The sequence below is a fragment of the Spermophilus citellus genome (assembly GCF_964194105.1).
Source record: "Spermophilus citellus genome assembly, chromosome: 4".
NCBI lineage: Eukaryota > Metazoa > Chordata > Mammalia > Rodentia > Sciuridae > Spermophilus > Spermophilus citellus.
The window spans coordinates 147,712,983-147,726,275 of record NC_138185.1 but is presented as its reverse complement, the minus strand read 5'-3'; the positions used below and the strand labels follow the sequence as shown (position 1 = coordinate 147,726,275).

At 36.8% G+C, this 13,293-nt stretch overlaps 1 protein-coding gene and 1 pseudogene across 2 annotated transcripts; one reads left to right on the top strand and one right to left on the bottom strand.

Moving 5' to 3' along the window:
- Window positions 1–1,159: 1,159 nt before the first annotated feature.
- Window positions 1,160–2,134, top strand: LOC308648245 (olfactory receptor 11G2-like; the record flags this gene model as incomplete). The annotated part of the gene is made up of 1 exon (XM_081292901.1): window positions 1,160–2,134. The coding sequence occupies one exon, from the start codon at window positions 1,160–1,162 to the stop codon at window positions 2,132–2,134; it is 975 nt and encodes a 324-aa protein (XP_081149027.1).
- An 8,812-nt stretch (window positions 2,135–10,946) lies between these two features.
- On the bottom strand, window positions 10,947–11,860 carry LOC308646077 (olfactory receptor 11G2-like; annotated as a pseudogene). The gene has a single exon. The product of its transcript is annotated as an olfactory receptor 11G2-like (transcript).
- Window positions 11,861–13,293: the final 1,433 nt, after the last annotated feature.

Sequence of the window (13,293 nt, the reverse complement as noted above, 5' to 3'; positions counted from 1 at the left end):
AGCAGATCTCATTTTCACATTCACGTGGGAATGAATCAAAATTTTCTTGTTTTTAAATTTATTTTTTACTTGCAATTGGACCCTATACCTTTATTTCACTTATTTATTTATTTTTTTATGTGGTGCTGAGGATCAAACCCAGAATCTCATATGTGCAAGGCGAGCACTCTATCACTGAGCCACAACCCCAGCACCATGAATCAAAATTTTCAACCAGAGAATCTCAGGTACAAAAGTGCAGGACTCTTCCCCACACCACGCAGCTGAAATCACCAGTCTTAATAGACAAAAAATACTTCTTAAACACCAAACATGCAATGAATATCATATAAAAACCATATATTTTATCCCTGAAAAGTCCTTCTAACCATTTTACAATACCACAAAAAGGCAAAAAGAAGAATATGCCCAGCTTCATTCATTTTATTACCTAGAGTCAGGACTTTTGGAATTGTTTTAATGTAACTCTTTTCTTACTACCATTATCAATATGACCAATTTTAATAAATTATTCTTATATCATGCTTTAGAAAGAACTTCTCATATACTGGCCCTATGTGGTAAACATATAGCAACTTACAAAAATGGAGATGAAGCAACCTACCAAATTATAAAGTTTGCACCTCCTTATTCTGGCTTTGTTTCAGTTTGCCACAGTATGTTTTTTGTTTGTATTATTATCTGTAATTTACAAAATAAAATCTTACTCTTGAGGAAAAGATGGTGGAGACTACTGTCTTATTGCTTTCAACAGAAACTTGTTTATTATTTAATTCAATTATATTTAAAAGAATGTACCTTAATGAATCCTACATATGTATGTAACTATAATGCACTAATTAAAATAATAATAACAATAATAGATTAGTAGAGCAAAGCAAGAAGTCAGGGGAAGGGACGTACTGGGGAACGAGAGTGACCAAATTATATTATGGGCATATATGAATATGGTATAGTGAACCTATTATTATATAATTATAATACACCTATGCAAGGAAAATATGAACATGGTATAGTGAACCTATTATTATATATAATTATAATGCACCTATGCAAGGAAAATAATAATAATAATAAAGTAATTTGGTGTTTCCAGGAAAAAAACAATATTCAACATTAAATGACAATAACCTCTGTGATCTCAGTGACTTCTACACCAATGAACGGGTCCAACCAAGAACACACACCCTCTGTTACCCACTTCATCCTCATGGGCTTTCCCTCCAGCCCAGAAATGCAGCTCCTCTACTTTGGGCTCTTCTCCATGACCTACACTCTGACCCTGATGGGGAACGCAGCCATCGCCTGTGCTGTGAGGGGAGACCAGCGCCTTCACACCCCCATGTACATCCTCCTGGGCAATTTCTCTCTGCTGGAAATATGCTATGTCACCTCCACCGTCCCCAACATGTTGGCCAACTTTCTCTCCTCAAGCAAGTCCATCTCTTTTGTGAGCTGTTTTGCACAATTCTACTTCTTCTTCTCCTTTGGTTGTGATGAGGGCTTCTTCCTTTGCATCATGGCCTTTGACAGGTACCTTGCCATCTGCCGTCCCCTGCATTACCCACGCATCATGACCAGACAGCTGTGCACTGGCCTCGTCATCTTTGGATGGTCATGTGGGTTCATCCTCTTCATAACCCCAGTTGTTCTCATTTCACAGTTACCCTATTGTGGACCAAATATCATCAACCATTTTGTGTGTGATCCTGTCCCACTGATGATGCTGTCCTGTTCTGAAGACTCCACCACCCAGTTCATTTACTCTGCCTTCAATGCTTTCTTCATGATTGGCACTTTTCTCTTCATTCTTTGTTCTTATGCTCTGGTGATTCTAGCTGTGGTCAGGATGCCCTCAGCAGCAAGCAAACACAAGGCTTTCTCTACTTGTGCTTCTCATCTAGCTGTGGTGTTCCTGTTTTATGGCTCTATTATGGTAATGTATGTTAGCCCTGGATCCAGACACCCAGTGGAAGTGCAGAAAATCATTACCTTATTTTATTCTGTGATAACACCCCTCTGTAATCCTCTAATTTATAGCCTGAGGAACAAGGAAATGAAAGCTGCCCTCAGAAAAGTCTTTGGGACTGAAATATTGCTCATAAAACATAAATCAAACATCATAGCTAACTGAATTCCTTCTCAACCTACCTAATCAGACATGGTGGAGAACATTTTCTAGAGAATTTAATAATTTTGGTCAGGGAGCTGTTAATAAATCCCCTTGTATCTTAAATATTACTCTTTACAATGATGGATTCGCCTTGTTTGAGAAATAACATTGTCTCAGAAAATTCATATAGAACTCAGTTTCTCAAAGGCAGAGTTTGTATTTCAGAATTAGAAATGTAGTATAGGTCCTATCCTGTTTCCAAATTCATGCTACATGTATTGTTGTTCACTGGTTACCAAAATAGAGGAAAGATTTCTGTATGAAAAATGTCCAGCCATACTGGTGTGATCTTGTCACTCCACCTTCAAAAAACATATAGTTTTACTGTAAGGATTTCAAAACAAAAAAATTAATAACCTTAGCTAGATGTTAAATGGGAGGTCACATGGCACCCACAATACAGATTAGGAATTGAATAGCAATTTTTTACCCCAAATCGATGCACTAAATGTAAAGTGCTAGGCACTCATCAAGATATCACTCTCCTTGTTAAAGTTAGTGCCATGACAGGTTTGAGGCCATATTCTATTTCAGTGTTTTTGCTTTCAGACATATTTAAGAATTATAATAATCTTCTTTAAATATCTTTTCTTCTTTAAAGTGTATATAATCACAATTGTTAGTTTGATAATATTTTTTATTTTAATCCTGGTCATCAGTCCTTCATTAACTTTCAAAAATATTATCAAACACACCAAAATAAGATGCAATTTATAGAGCTGCATTACAGCTGACAGAAATGCACTTTCATTAGAAAGCAAGATACAACTATAATTGGTCTTCCTTTAAGAAAGAAGAAAGGATTTGAGGTTGTCTAGACTTTGAGAGAAAAAGCTTTCTGAGGGGTTTCAAAAAGGAAGGGATGTTGCTATTATCTGGATATAAAGTATCCCCCCAAAGACTGATGTGTTGAAGGTGTAATCCCAATGCAGCTATGTTCAATTCAGAGGTGGGTACTGGGAAGTGATTGGATCACAAGGGTTCCAATAAACTAATCTATTGATGGGTTCATAATTGAATGGACTATTTGGAAGTGGTAGAAACTTCCTAGGTAGGGCTTACTTGGAAGAAATAAATCACTGGGCCCATGGCCTAGAAGAATATATCTTATTCCCAGACCCTTCCTTTCTCTCTGTGCTTTCTGGTTGCCATGAGCTGAGCACTTCTCCTCCATCACATGCTGCCCGCCATGACAGTCTGTCTTGCCAAAGGCCCAAATTATGAGGCCCGGTGACCATGCACTGAAGCCTCTAAAATTGTGAGTCAAAATAAATCTTTCCTCTTTTAATTTTGTAGACATTTTGTCACAGTGACAAAAATTTGATTAACCCAGCTATCTTAAGGCAGATTTAATTTTTGGTTTTCTGTTTTTGTATTTCACAGAATAAAATGTTAACAATCATTCAAACAAAGTATTTTCATTAGAAAAACACCTGATTCACAACCTTGCCCAAAACATTTTCAGTGTAGTTGTACGATGGTGGTGTTTCCCTGACATTTTAATTATGGTTTCCCGTTGGGTTCCTAAGTTTCATTCATTCAATAGTCGTTTATATTTCTGAAAAGAAAGGGAAATGAGATGGAAAATTGTGGTATTTAGTTGAATGTATTTTTGGCTGTTTATAAAGGTGTGTGTGTTTCTTCTGTAATCAACTTTGAAAACAATAATTAACTAGGTTTTCCATATCTCAGACTATCTGTGTCCCAGCAAAACTTTTACACCTCATATTTCATATTATTGCCACTTAATATAATGAAATCCAAATTAAAATATTGAAATAACAAAATTTTAACTTCAAAGTTGTCTGATATACTTTAAGACATGAACTATTTATAAGAATATAAATAAAAATAGCTTCTACTCAGTGGATGATTTCTAGTCTCTACACACTCCCCTCAACCACTAACAAAACTTAAGTTTTTTTTTAAGTTGACTGTTTTTTTTTCAAACCACATAAACACTTATGTTCTGTATATGCTGATGGCAGCCCTGAAGCCTACTTCATTTATTTCAATAACAAGAACTATTTCTGAGTATTTATCAGTTGCTTATATTAAGACAAACCACTTCTACTCATGGTCTCCAAATTTTCAAGTATATGATTCTAGACATACTCCAGGTGAAGCAAATAAGAAAGGAGGAATTAATAATATGAATAAAGCAAATGTTGTATTACATCAAAAGAAAGCAATTTGTGAAATGTTCAATAATATCATAAGCATTGTAACTCTTCAAAGTATTTGGTAAAGGTCTTTATCCAATGTATACAGAACAACTTCCTTTCCACCCAGTGCTCTCATGGAACTATTATACCTTGAGTATAATTTGAGGACAGTCACTTCAATTTTGTTATATGCACCTTCAAATATATCCCACAACCTCAGGGGCATACTTTTCTCAATATCATATAAATAGTTTAGAAAACTAACCTAACAGTTTTAGTGAGCTTCCACAGTTTTATAATGTCACACAATTGATAAATGATAGTAGAGAAAAATGATTATTGTAGGAGATGCTTTGGAAGAGCTTTTATTTTCACCTGCAGGTATATTGATCATCACTCCTGAAGGACTATGAAGAGCCCCTGTAGGTGACAAGTCAGGTGGTGGTAACCCCTGAATAGACCAGCATCAGACTCATTAGGCTTTTTCTCTTGATTAATTTGGAGGAGGCTACAAAGAAGGGGAAGCCATCAGCAACAGCTCTAGTACAGCCTATCTGTGCCCTGGGCTTAGCCTTTTAGAATGAGGCCACCCAGAGCTTGATTCTTTGAGCTCCAACAAGCAAACTGGAGATGCAAGGGAGCCTCAGTTAGTTATATTGGCAGTTGATTCCAGAAGGAGAAGAAAGGAAAAGGAAAGCAGATGATGGAAAAGGAGAAAATGTAAGAATTATGAAGATTTGAAAGAAAAATGGGATTCACATTTACGTTTGAAGAATTTATCTGAACCTCAAACACCTAAAAATTTCTTTTGTTTTTAACAATAGCTGTCTTCTTGGAACAGGTTACACAGCAGAGGTAACTGGTTTCTAAGTTACTGCTGAAATTAAAAGGGTAAGAACTGACTGGGAAAGTCACATAGTAACAGAATCTCAACATAAATATTAATTAAAAAAATGCATGCCCAAATATAGATTGTATTCAAAAAGTTAGATGGATAGCCATCAAAGTGACGAAGAATCAACATTAGTTTTTCATAAGCAGGTCATTGAAGGAAGATATTAAAAAGGAGTCTCCAAGTAAAATATGAAAACATCCATGAGTCCAAAACTTTCATATGCACCAATAGTATTTCTGAGAGTCAGCACTTGGAGAAGTCACAGAACATGAGGACAGCAGTAAAAGAACCTGGCTAGTGCTACTCAGAAATGTATTAGTGCCAAGTCACCTGCCCTCTGCAGCAACTGGTGGACACTAGGAAACTGTGTGGGTTGCTTTGCTGCCTTTGTCAGCTTGGGCGAGAGACATACTAGCTGGTTTCTGCCAGCTCTGCTAAAATGGTCAAGTCTTTAATAGAGAGGATCCTGAATCAAGTTGTAGAATCTAACCAAAGGAGACATCTGAAAGGGATCCAACTCCCATATTCTATGAACCATGCAAGAGTTCAAATCTACCCTAATGTCAATACGAGCTTCTCCTATGGATCTATTTAAGAAGCAAGGAAAGAGAGGGATCAAATCTACCCTAATGTCAATACGAGCTTCTCCTATGGATCTATTTAAGAAGCAAGGAAAGAGAGGGATCTTGAGTTTTGCCCTTACATGGGTTTTTTTTTCAAAAACTCTTTTGCTAAAATAGTTTCAGGAATTATTTGCTAAAGTAGCTTGTTACCTTGAAAGTCCCTTCTGGCAATGATCAATTTGAATTATCTTTGTTTACAATCAGTATCCATTGTTTCAAAAAATTGGCTGTACCTAAATAAATTGGAATTGAAGCTATAGAGCCCAACTTCTGAATGAATTTTCAAATATAGTGTTTGAAGTAGGGAATATTTAAATAACTCAGAATAATGTTTATAGTTTTCTAAAGTGGCCAAAAGTCATAATAACAACCACAAAGTCATGACAAGCTGAAGCCACTGGCAGATTAGACATAATTTTTCCCTTTAGACACCAATTCATAGAACAAAAGAAAACCAAGTTGAATCACAACCAAATCTAAACACTTGGCTTTCTTAAGCTTCTGTTTAACTATTTTAAAATGGTAGAGCTGTCTTCAAAAAAATGTTATGAGTATCATATTAGATAATGCATGTTAAATCTGTTAATCAGCATATGGTTGAGACTAAAAACTATCATCTAAGTATGATAAGAATCCTGGAGAGAGTGTTTATATCCATTGGGCTAGAGGAAGAATAATTTTTAAAATTAATTTTAAGTAATTTTAAAAGTACACCTGGGGCAAGTTTGTGAGAGGAGGTTCGGAATGCTTGGGAGACCTGGGGAATTCCTGTACTCAATGTCTGGATGCAACAAGACAATACTAGCAGGCATCGTTTGCCTTCTCCAAAATCCACCAGAGAAATAAAGGAGAAATAAATAAAATAAAAATATATTTTTATATTTAATTGACACATTTAATTGTGCATATTTGCAGGGTACAGGTTGATATTTCCAGACAGGTATATTGTGGATTATACCTGCAGGTATAATGACCCAAGGCAGGGAGAAAATGATCCTCAGCATACTGAACTGAGAAGAGTGAGGCAGGAAGAAAGGGATTCTCAAAGAATAAGACGTCAGCTCCTGAATGGGAGAAGGAGGAAGGATGGGCAATATACAAGCTGTATTACACCCAAGAAATTGAAAGAAAATCACTTCTTATCTCTTTCTCTATGTATATCTTTTTCTTCTCCATCAAATTTTGATTAACAAACGTTCATCCAAGAACCACCCAGAAAACACCAAAGTCTTCTTCTCAAAGGCTCGATATGCTTCCCTTAAGATTGAGGTCAATTTACACTGACTCCAAGCAAATGTGAAGGGGGATTTCTCATTCAAATACAATACCCATGAAACTCACGTGCCTTCCGCTCTTGTCTCTTCCTTATCACATTTCTTTTTTTTTTTTATTGGTTGTTCACAACATTACAAAGCTCTTGACATATCATACTTCATACATTAGATTGAAGTGGGTTATGAACTCCCAATTTTACCCCAAATGCAGATTGCAGAATCACGTCGGTTACACATCCACAATTTTACATAATGCCCTATTAGTAATTGTTGTATTCTGCTATTTCTTTGCACTGTTAACATGCACTCCTGCTAGCTGTCGCTAGTTTAAGCATATCAGTTTTACTATGGTCATCAAAAGCATGTGGGGACACTTACTACACACTATTCAGTTAAATCTCAAGTACAGAAAATTTAGGTTCTCTCATTATGATTTAAGCATCATAGTATCCCTTCTAATCAATGTATGTCCATTCCACAACCTCTCCCAGTGAGCCCATTATAACCTTATGGACATGAGCTGAGATACATTTCTGTTAGAGAGCAAGGATCTCCAAATAAAAGGTTGAAGCCAACTAGTGTCTCTTTTCTCTATGTCAAACTAGCTATTGCTCAACAAACAGAAGTAAACACCAGCTATAAGAGCTAATAGATTCATGCTAGAATAGAAAGGAGATGAATTAGTGAATGCAGAACCATTTGGAACATTTTTATAAAAGTGCATTGAAGGATGTGACTAATCCTAACTAATTCAACTCTTAAGTATAAAAATTGCATGTTGATTGTGAACACAATATATCAAAGGATGTAAATATCTCATTAATAGTGCTTTTAGCAACCAAGTAAAAAAAATCCTGGAATTTGAAACATCTTTAACCCGAACAGACCATGGATATTCAAATCTGTTTTGAGTCAGCCATGTCTTTCAATAGTGTATCTCCAGGCACACTTCTGAACCCAAATCTTCTTACCTTTCTTGGTAGCATCCCCTTGAACTGGTACTCTAATCATATTTGTTTAGTGTTTCTACACTCAGTTGAATACTGTCTTGTTTTCTTGCTCACAGATCAAACTCCCTCACTTTCTTCCTTGGATTTTCTCAAAATTCACCTTAAGTTTAGCCTTCCCAGACCATCCTATTCAAAAAACCATCATCCCCTGCTACCATTGTCATCTATTTCTTTCAACTTCTTTTTCTTAAAATAACCTATCTCCATTGGAAATACATTTGCTCTGTTTCTTGATTTCTATCTCCCCACACTAAAATGTGGACTTTATTAGAACTAGACATCACGGCTTATATCCCCAGTGCCCAATAAAATGCCTAATAATAGCAGAAACTCAACAAAGTTTCCTTGAATTAATTTGTTAACAAAATTGTTAATTGAGTTCTTAAAATTGTAGAAGCCATTCTGGAGCCATAACAATATAATATAACTCATTTTTTCTGCCCCAAAGAAACCTAACTGGTAGGGGGGTCAAAATAACACAAACAGTGTTGCAACAGTTATCCAAAACTCAGACCAACTGGAAATAAACATTTGGCATAACACAAAAACTTTGTGAATTTCAAAAATAACAGCCTGATGGCAAGAGAATTTCCATGAGCGGTGTTTAAAAATGGGCAAGGTATGAACTGAACAATTTTAAGTTGAGGCTATAAAGCTATGATTATTCTACAATTGGTGATAATACTTCAAATAGCAGTGGTAGAAAATACATTTAGCAAAAAATGAATAAAATTTGAGGACAGGTTGAGAGGAACTTTGAACTACATACAAACTGAAGAATTTGGGATTTGTCCTGTGTACAATTAGAGTGGAAATAAGGGTGAGGACTGATGGAAAGGAGGTTTAAGAAGATAATTCTGGAATATGAAATGGATCAGAACCAGAGAGACTATTTATGAAGTTACTATGCCATCACAGGTATGGCACGCTGAATCTGGACAAAAATGATGAGTTTAGATAACCAAAGATTTTAGGGAAGATGCTAGAGTTTAGTTGTGCATTCAAGAAGGTGTAGAATTTTAACATTAAGATATCAAGTTCCAGTTACAGGTAAGTAGAACCATTGAAGAATAGGGATGGTAAGAGCTAATATTTTTAAAACAAAAACTAACAAATATAAGATTAAACATTTGTATTTAAACTGGATCCTTGTGTAAAAATATCCAACAGAAGGCTGCAACAGTTTGGCTACAATTTGGAAGTAATATTACTGCTAGACCTATCGGAGAACCAGGATTTAACTCAAGGTTTCCTCATGAAGTGTTATACTATAAATTAAGTTACTACTCTAGAAAATAAGAGGGTAGATAGTAGAAATTAAGTTTAGGGGACACTTATGCAGTGTAAAGAATTATAGTATTGTAAAGCATTCCACTGTTGTATATTTTAAAAATAAATAAATAAATGGAGACAGAGACAAGGTGCAGGGGCAGGGAAGGTGGCAGAGTGGATTTTTGTCCAAGTGGCCACGTTTATTAATACCAATAGGTTACATTAAGTCATTAGTACCATAACCACATTATTGTTTAGAGTATCACTAAGGGTCCTTATGCTGCAGTTATGTTTCACAGTTACAATATGCAACGTTAGGAGCTTTGTGCAGCTTTGTGCAGAGAGTCCATTGTCTGAAGTTACTGTTAGGTGGGCAGCTCCAGGAGCACAGGAGCTTGATGAAACATTGTAGTTATCAAACAAATTCTTCTATTCCCAGAATACGTGTGCCTAAGATCAAGGTCAAACCCTCCTGAAGAGCATTGCTACAGTGGCCAGGCATCCCATGTCTTTGACATGGGAGTTTCCCAGTAGCCAGGCATTCTGCACGTTTCCACAGAAACTTCCCAGCAACCAGGCATTCTGTATCTTTGCACAGAAACTTCCTAGCCACCAAGCATGCCACAATCATGAAGAGTATCAGAGGCCCAATCCCAAACTCCTACAATGCAGAGTTCTATTGAGAACCACATGAAAAATAAGTGCATCTTAGACCTGGATTGGCAGTGACCTCACAAATTCTATAACTGTTTGGCTCGCACCTACTAACACTCGTATTCCTGCATATACTAATGTGCTATCAGTAGCCAAAAGGGAACAGGGTTTGTCACAAATCAATATAACACTATTGAGGTCCCTGATTGTGCCTAAATCTATACTTGGAATCATGAAGAACACAAGGTAGGGTTTTAATGTCCCTGATGTTGAAGATTTGGTCTTTGTGGGGTTTTCTAATCTGACCATCTAATCTAATCTAATCTCATCTGGTCATTATTGGTAAAGTATCTGTGCATTTGCAATACTTTCAACAACATTTTTTGTGGGAATAGGGGTACTAAAAATTGACCCCAGGGGTACTTTACTACTGAACTAACCCAGCCCTTTTTATTTCTTTTAAGACAGGGTCTTACTAAATGTTGAGACTGCCCTTGAACTTGTGATCTTCCTGCCTCAGTCACAACTTGCCTCAATGAAGGCAGAATTTAAGGATGCTGAAACACACCAACAGAATGAAATAAAAACCCAAAGGGTAAGAAGAATGTCAGCCATAGAGAAGTATATCAAAGTCATATTAAGTTGAATTGCAAAAATAAAGAAGTCTCTATAAGGCACAGACATATTAGGAACATAATAGCAATAATTTCCTAAGATTTGTATCATAGGTCTAATGAATCCTTTAAAATTGTCTTCCCAACATATAAAAATAAAATAAGAGGAAAAGGGGAAAGCATGATCTCATTTGCCTCATGATCTTCCATCCTCCTAAGCATTAAGATTATATTAAATTTAACTCTTGAGTCCCATAGATTCCCTATTATAACACACAGAGAAATTTCTTTAGTGCCTCCTTTATATCTTTGTTCCGAAAGTTGTAGATAATGGGATTAAAGAATGGGGTTGCCAAAGCATAGAACAAAGTCACAAATTTCTGCATCCCATGATAGTGCCCAGAACTGGGGCTAACATACATCACCATGACTGAACCATAAAACAGAGACACTACAGAAAGGTGGGAGGCACAGGTTGAGAAAGCCTTGTACCTTCCCAAATCTGAGGCCATATGGACGGTATGCCAAGTATGTACAGGAAGGTAAGGAAGATGATGAGAGAGCTAATGACACCACAAGTCAAGGTAATTTCAGATATAGGAGCACAGGACAATGCCAGCAAAGGTGCCAGATCACAGAGAAAGTGGTCAATAGTGTTTGGACCACAGAAGGACACCTGAGATATTAGGATCACAGGGGTTAGTAACCAGAGAAAGCCACCCAGCTAGCAGAAGATGACTAGCCGAACACACAGGTGATTGCTCATTATGGTGGGATAGCGTAAAGGTCTACAAATGGCAAGAAATCGATCAAAAGACATCACTGACAGAAATAAGCCCTCAGCAGCACACATGGAGAAGAAGAAGTAGAACTGGACCAGGCAGCCAGCATAGGATATGCTCTTGGTCTGGGAGATAAGGTTGGCCAATATTTGGGGCACATCAGAACTGACATAGCAGATTTCCAGGAAGGAGAAGTTGGCCAAGAGGATGTACATGGGTGTGTGGAGCTTCCGGCTGGACCACACAGCACAGATGATGGATGTGTTCCCTGTGAGAGTCAGCAGGTAGATGAGGGAAAAGATAATAAAGAGGAAGATCTGGATCTCCCGGCAGCAGGGGAAGCCCAGGAGGATGAACTCACCCACAGACCCAGAGTTATTAGTTTCTAAGGCTAACATTGTCTGACCTGTTGAGGTGGCAGAGATAGTAAGAACCACAGAAATATTTACATAGTTTTCTTCTTGGAAAAGAGATACATTTTTATTTTCTTCAACATGAGTTTGTGGTATTACCATCTTCCCTTTAGAAAGATGAATTGTTTTTTCCTCTTGTCTTCCTTCCTTCTTAGTTACTCAATAAATATGTATTTACACATTGTTATTGTCAGGCACTGTTCTAGAAAATAAGGAAAGAATGATGAATAAAACAAGCAAAATCTGATCTTATTGAGCTCAGGTCAAATACTTTCTGTTCACAGCAACTTTAAACAGTATGTTGGTGACTAGAATTTCTAAATACAGAGAGATTAGGTATTTGAATTCGATTGGAAGATATTTGAGGAGATTTAACTTAGAACTTATATACTGTTTTTACTTAGAGTGTCTGTTCATTTGTGGCAACTTCATGGAGAGCTTATACAGATTATGGGTTAGATGCTAACATCCCTCCACCTTTATTCTGATGCTGGTCATGGACAAATAACAAAGGAATGTAACAAAAACAATTTTATTATTATCTGAGACACCAATATTATAATCAGCTGAAAATAATAACAAAAATTTTGTGAAGAAAAAAAATAGATCTTGGCAAAGATAGAATTTCCAAATCCAATGATGAAGGAAAAACATTACTACATCATAATAATATGGGGAAAGATTTGGATGGAGACGAGAGAGAGAGAGAGAGAGAGAGAGAGAGAGAGAGAGAGAGAGAGAGAGAGAGAGAAGAGAGAGAGATCCAAAAGATAAAAGTTAGAGTACTTTCAAAAGAATTGTTGAGTAGAGGTAACAGAGGTAGGGCCATAGGACACACTGCCAGTTCTGACTAGATCAAGCTTATTTTGCTGATTAAGGAAAAAAAACTAGAGGTAAACTACTGAAAGAGTAAAATTACCAAAGCTTTAGGAAACAGCAGTTTTCAGGACCACTTGGTACACATTAATGAAATTAGCAGGAAACTATTTGAAAGCTATTACAGTAGTCCCAGGAAAAAAGTGTAAAGAGCTTGGCACAGAGTGAAATGTATAGAAACAAACCAGGACTGGACTCAGAAGAAGTGCAAAGATAGAAACCTAATCTCCCTTCTTTTAAATCACCAGTGGTTATTACATACCCCGCCAAGGGGCAGAGGAGAAGAACAGGGGAAATGCAAGGCTTCGCTTTTCATCTGCCACAGATTTCACTCTACCTGGGATTCCCCACAGAAAGGAGGATTTTGGATTCCCCACAGGAAGGAGGAAATGGATTCCCCACAGGAAGGAGGAAGTCACTCCCTGCACAATAGCCCCACTCTGTGGATAACATACTCCCATCTTGCTCTGGAATTTGGGTACCTCTCAGATCCCAACAGATGATGCACAGCTCACTGTTTTGAATATGAATGTTATATTTCT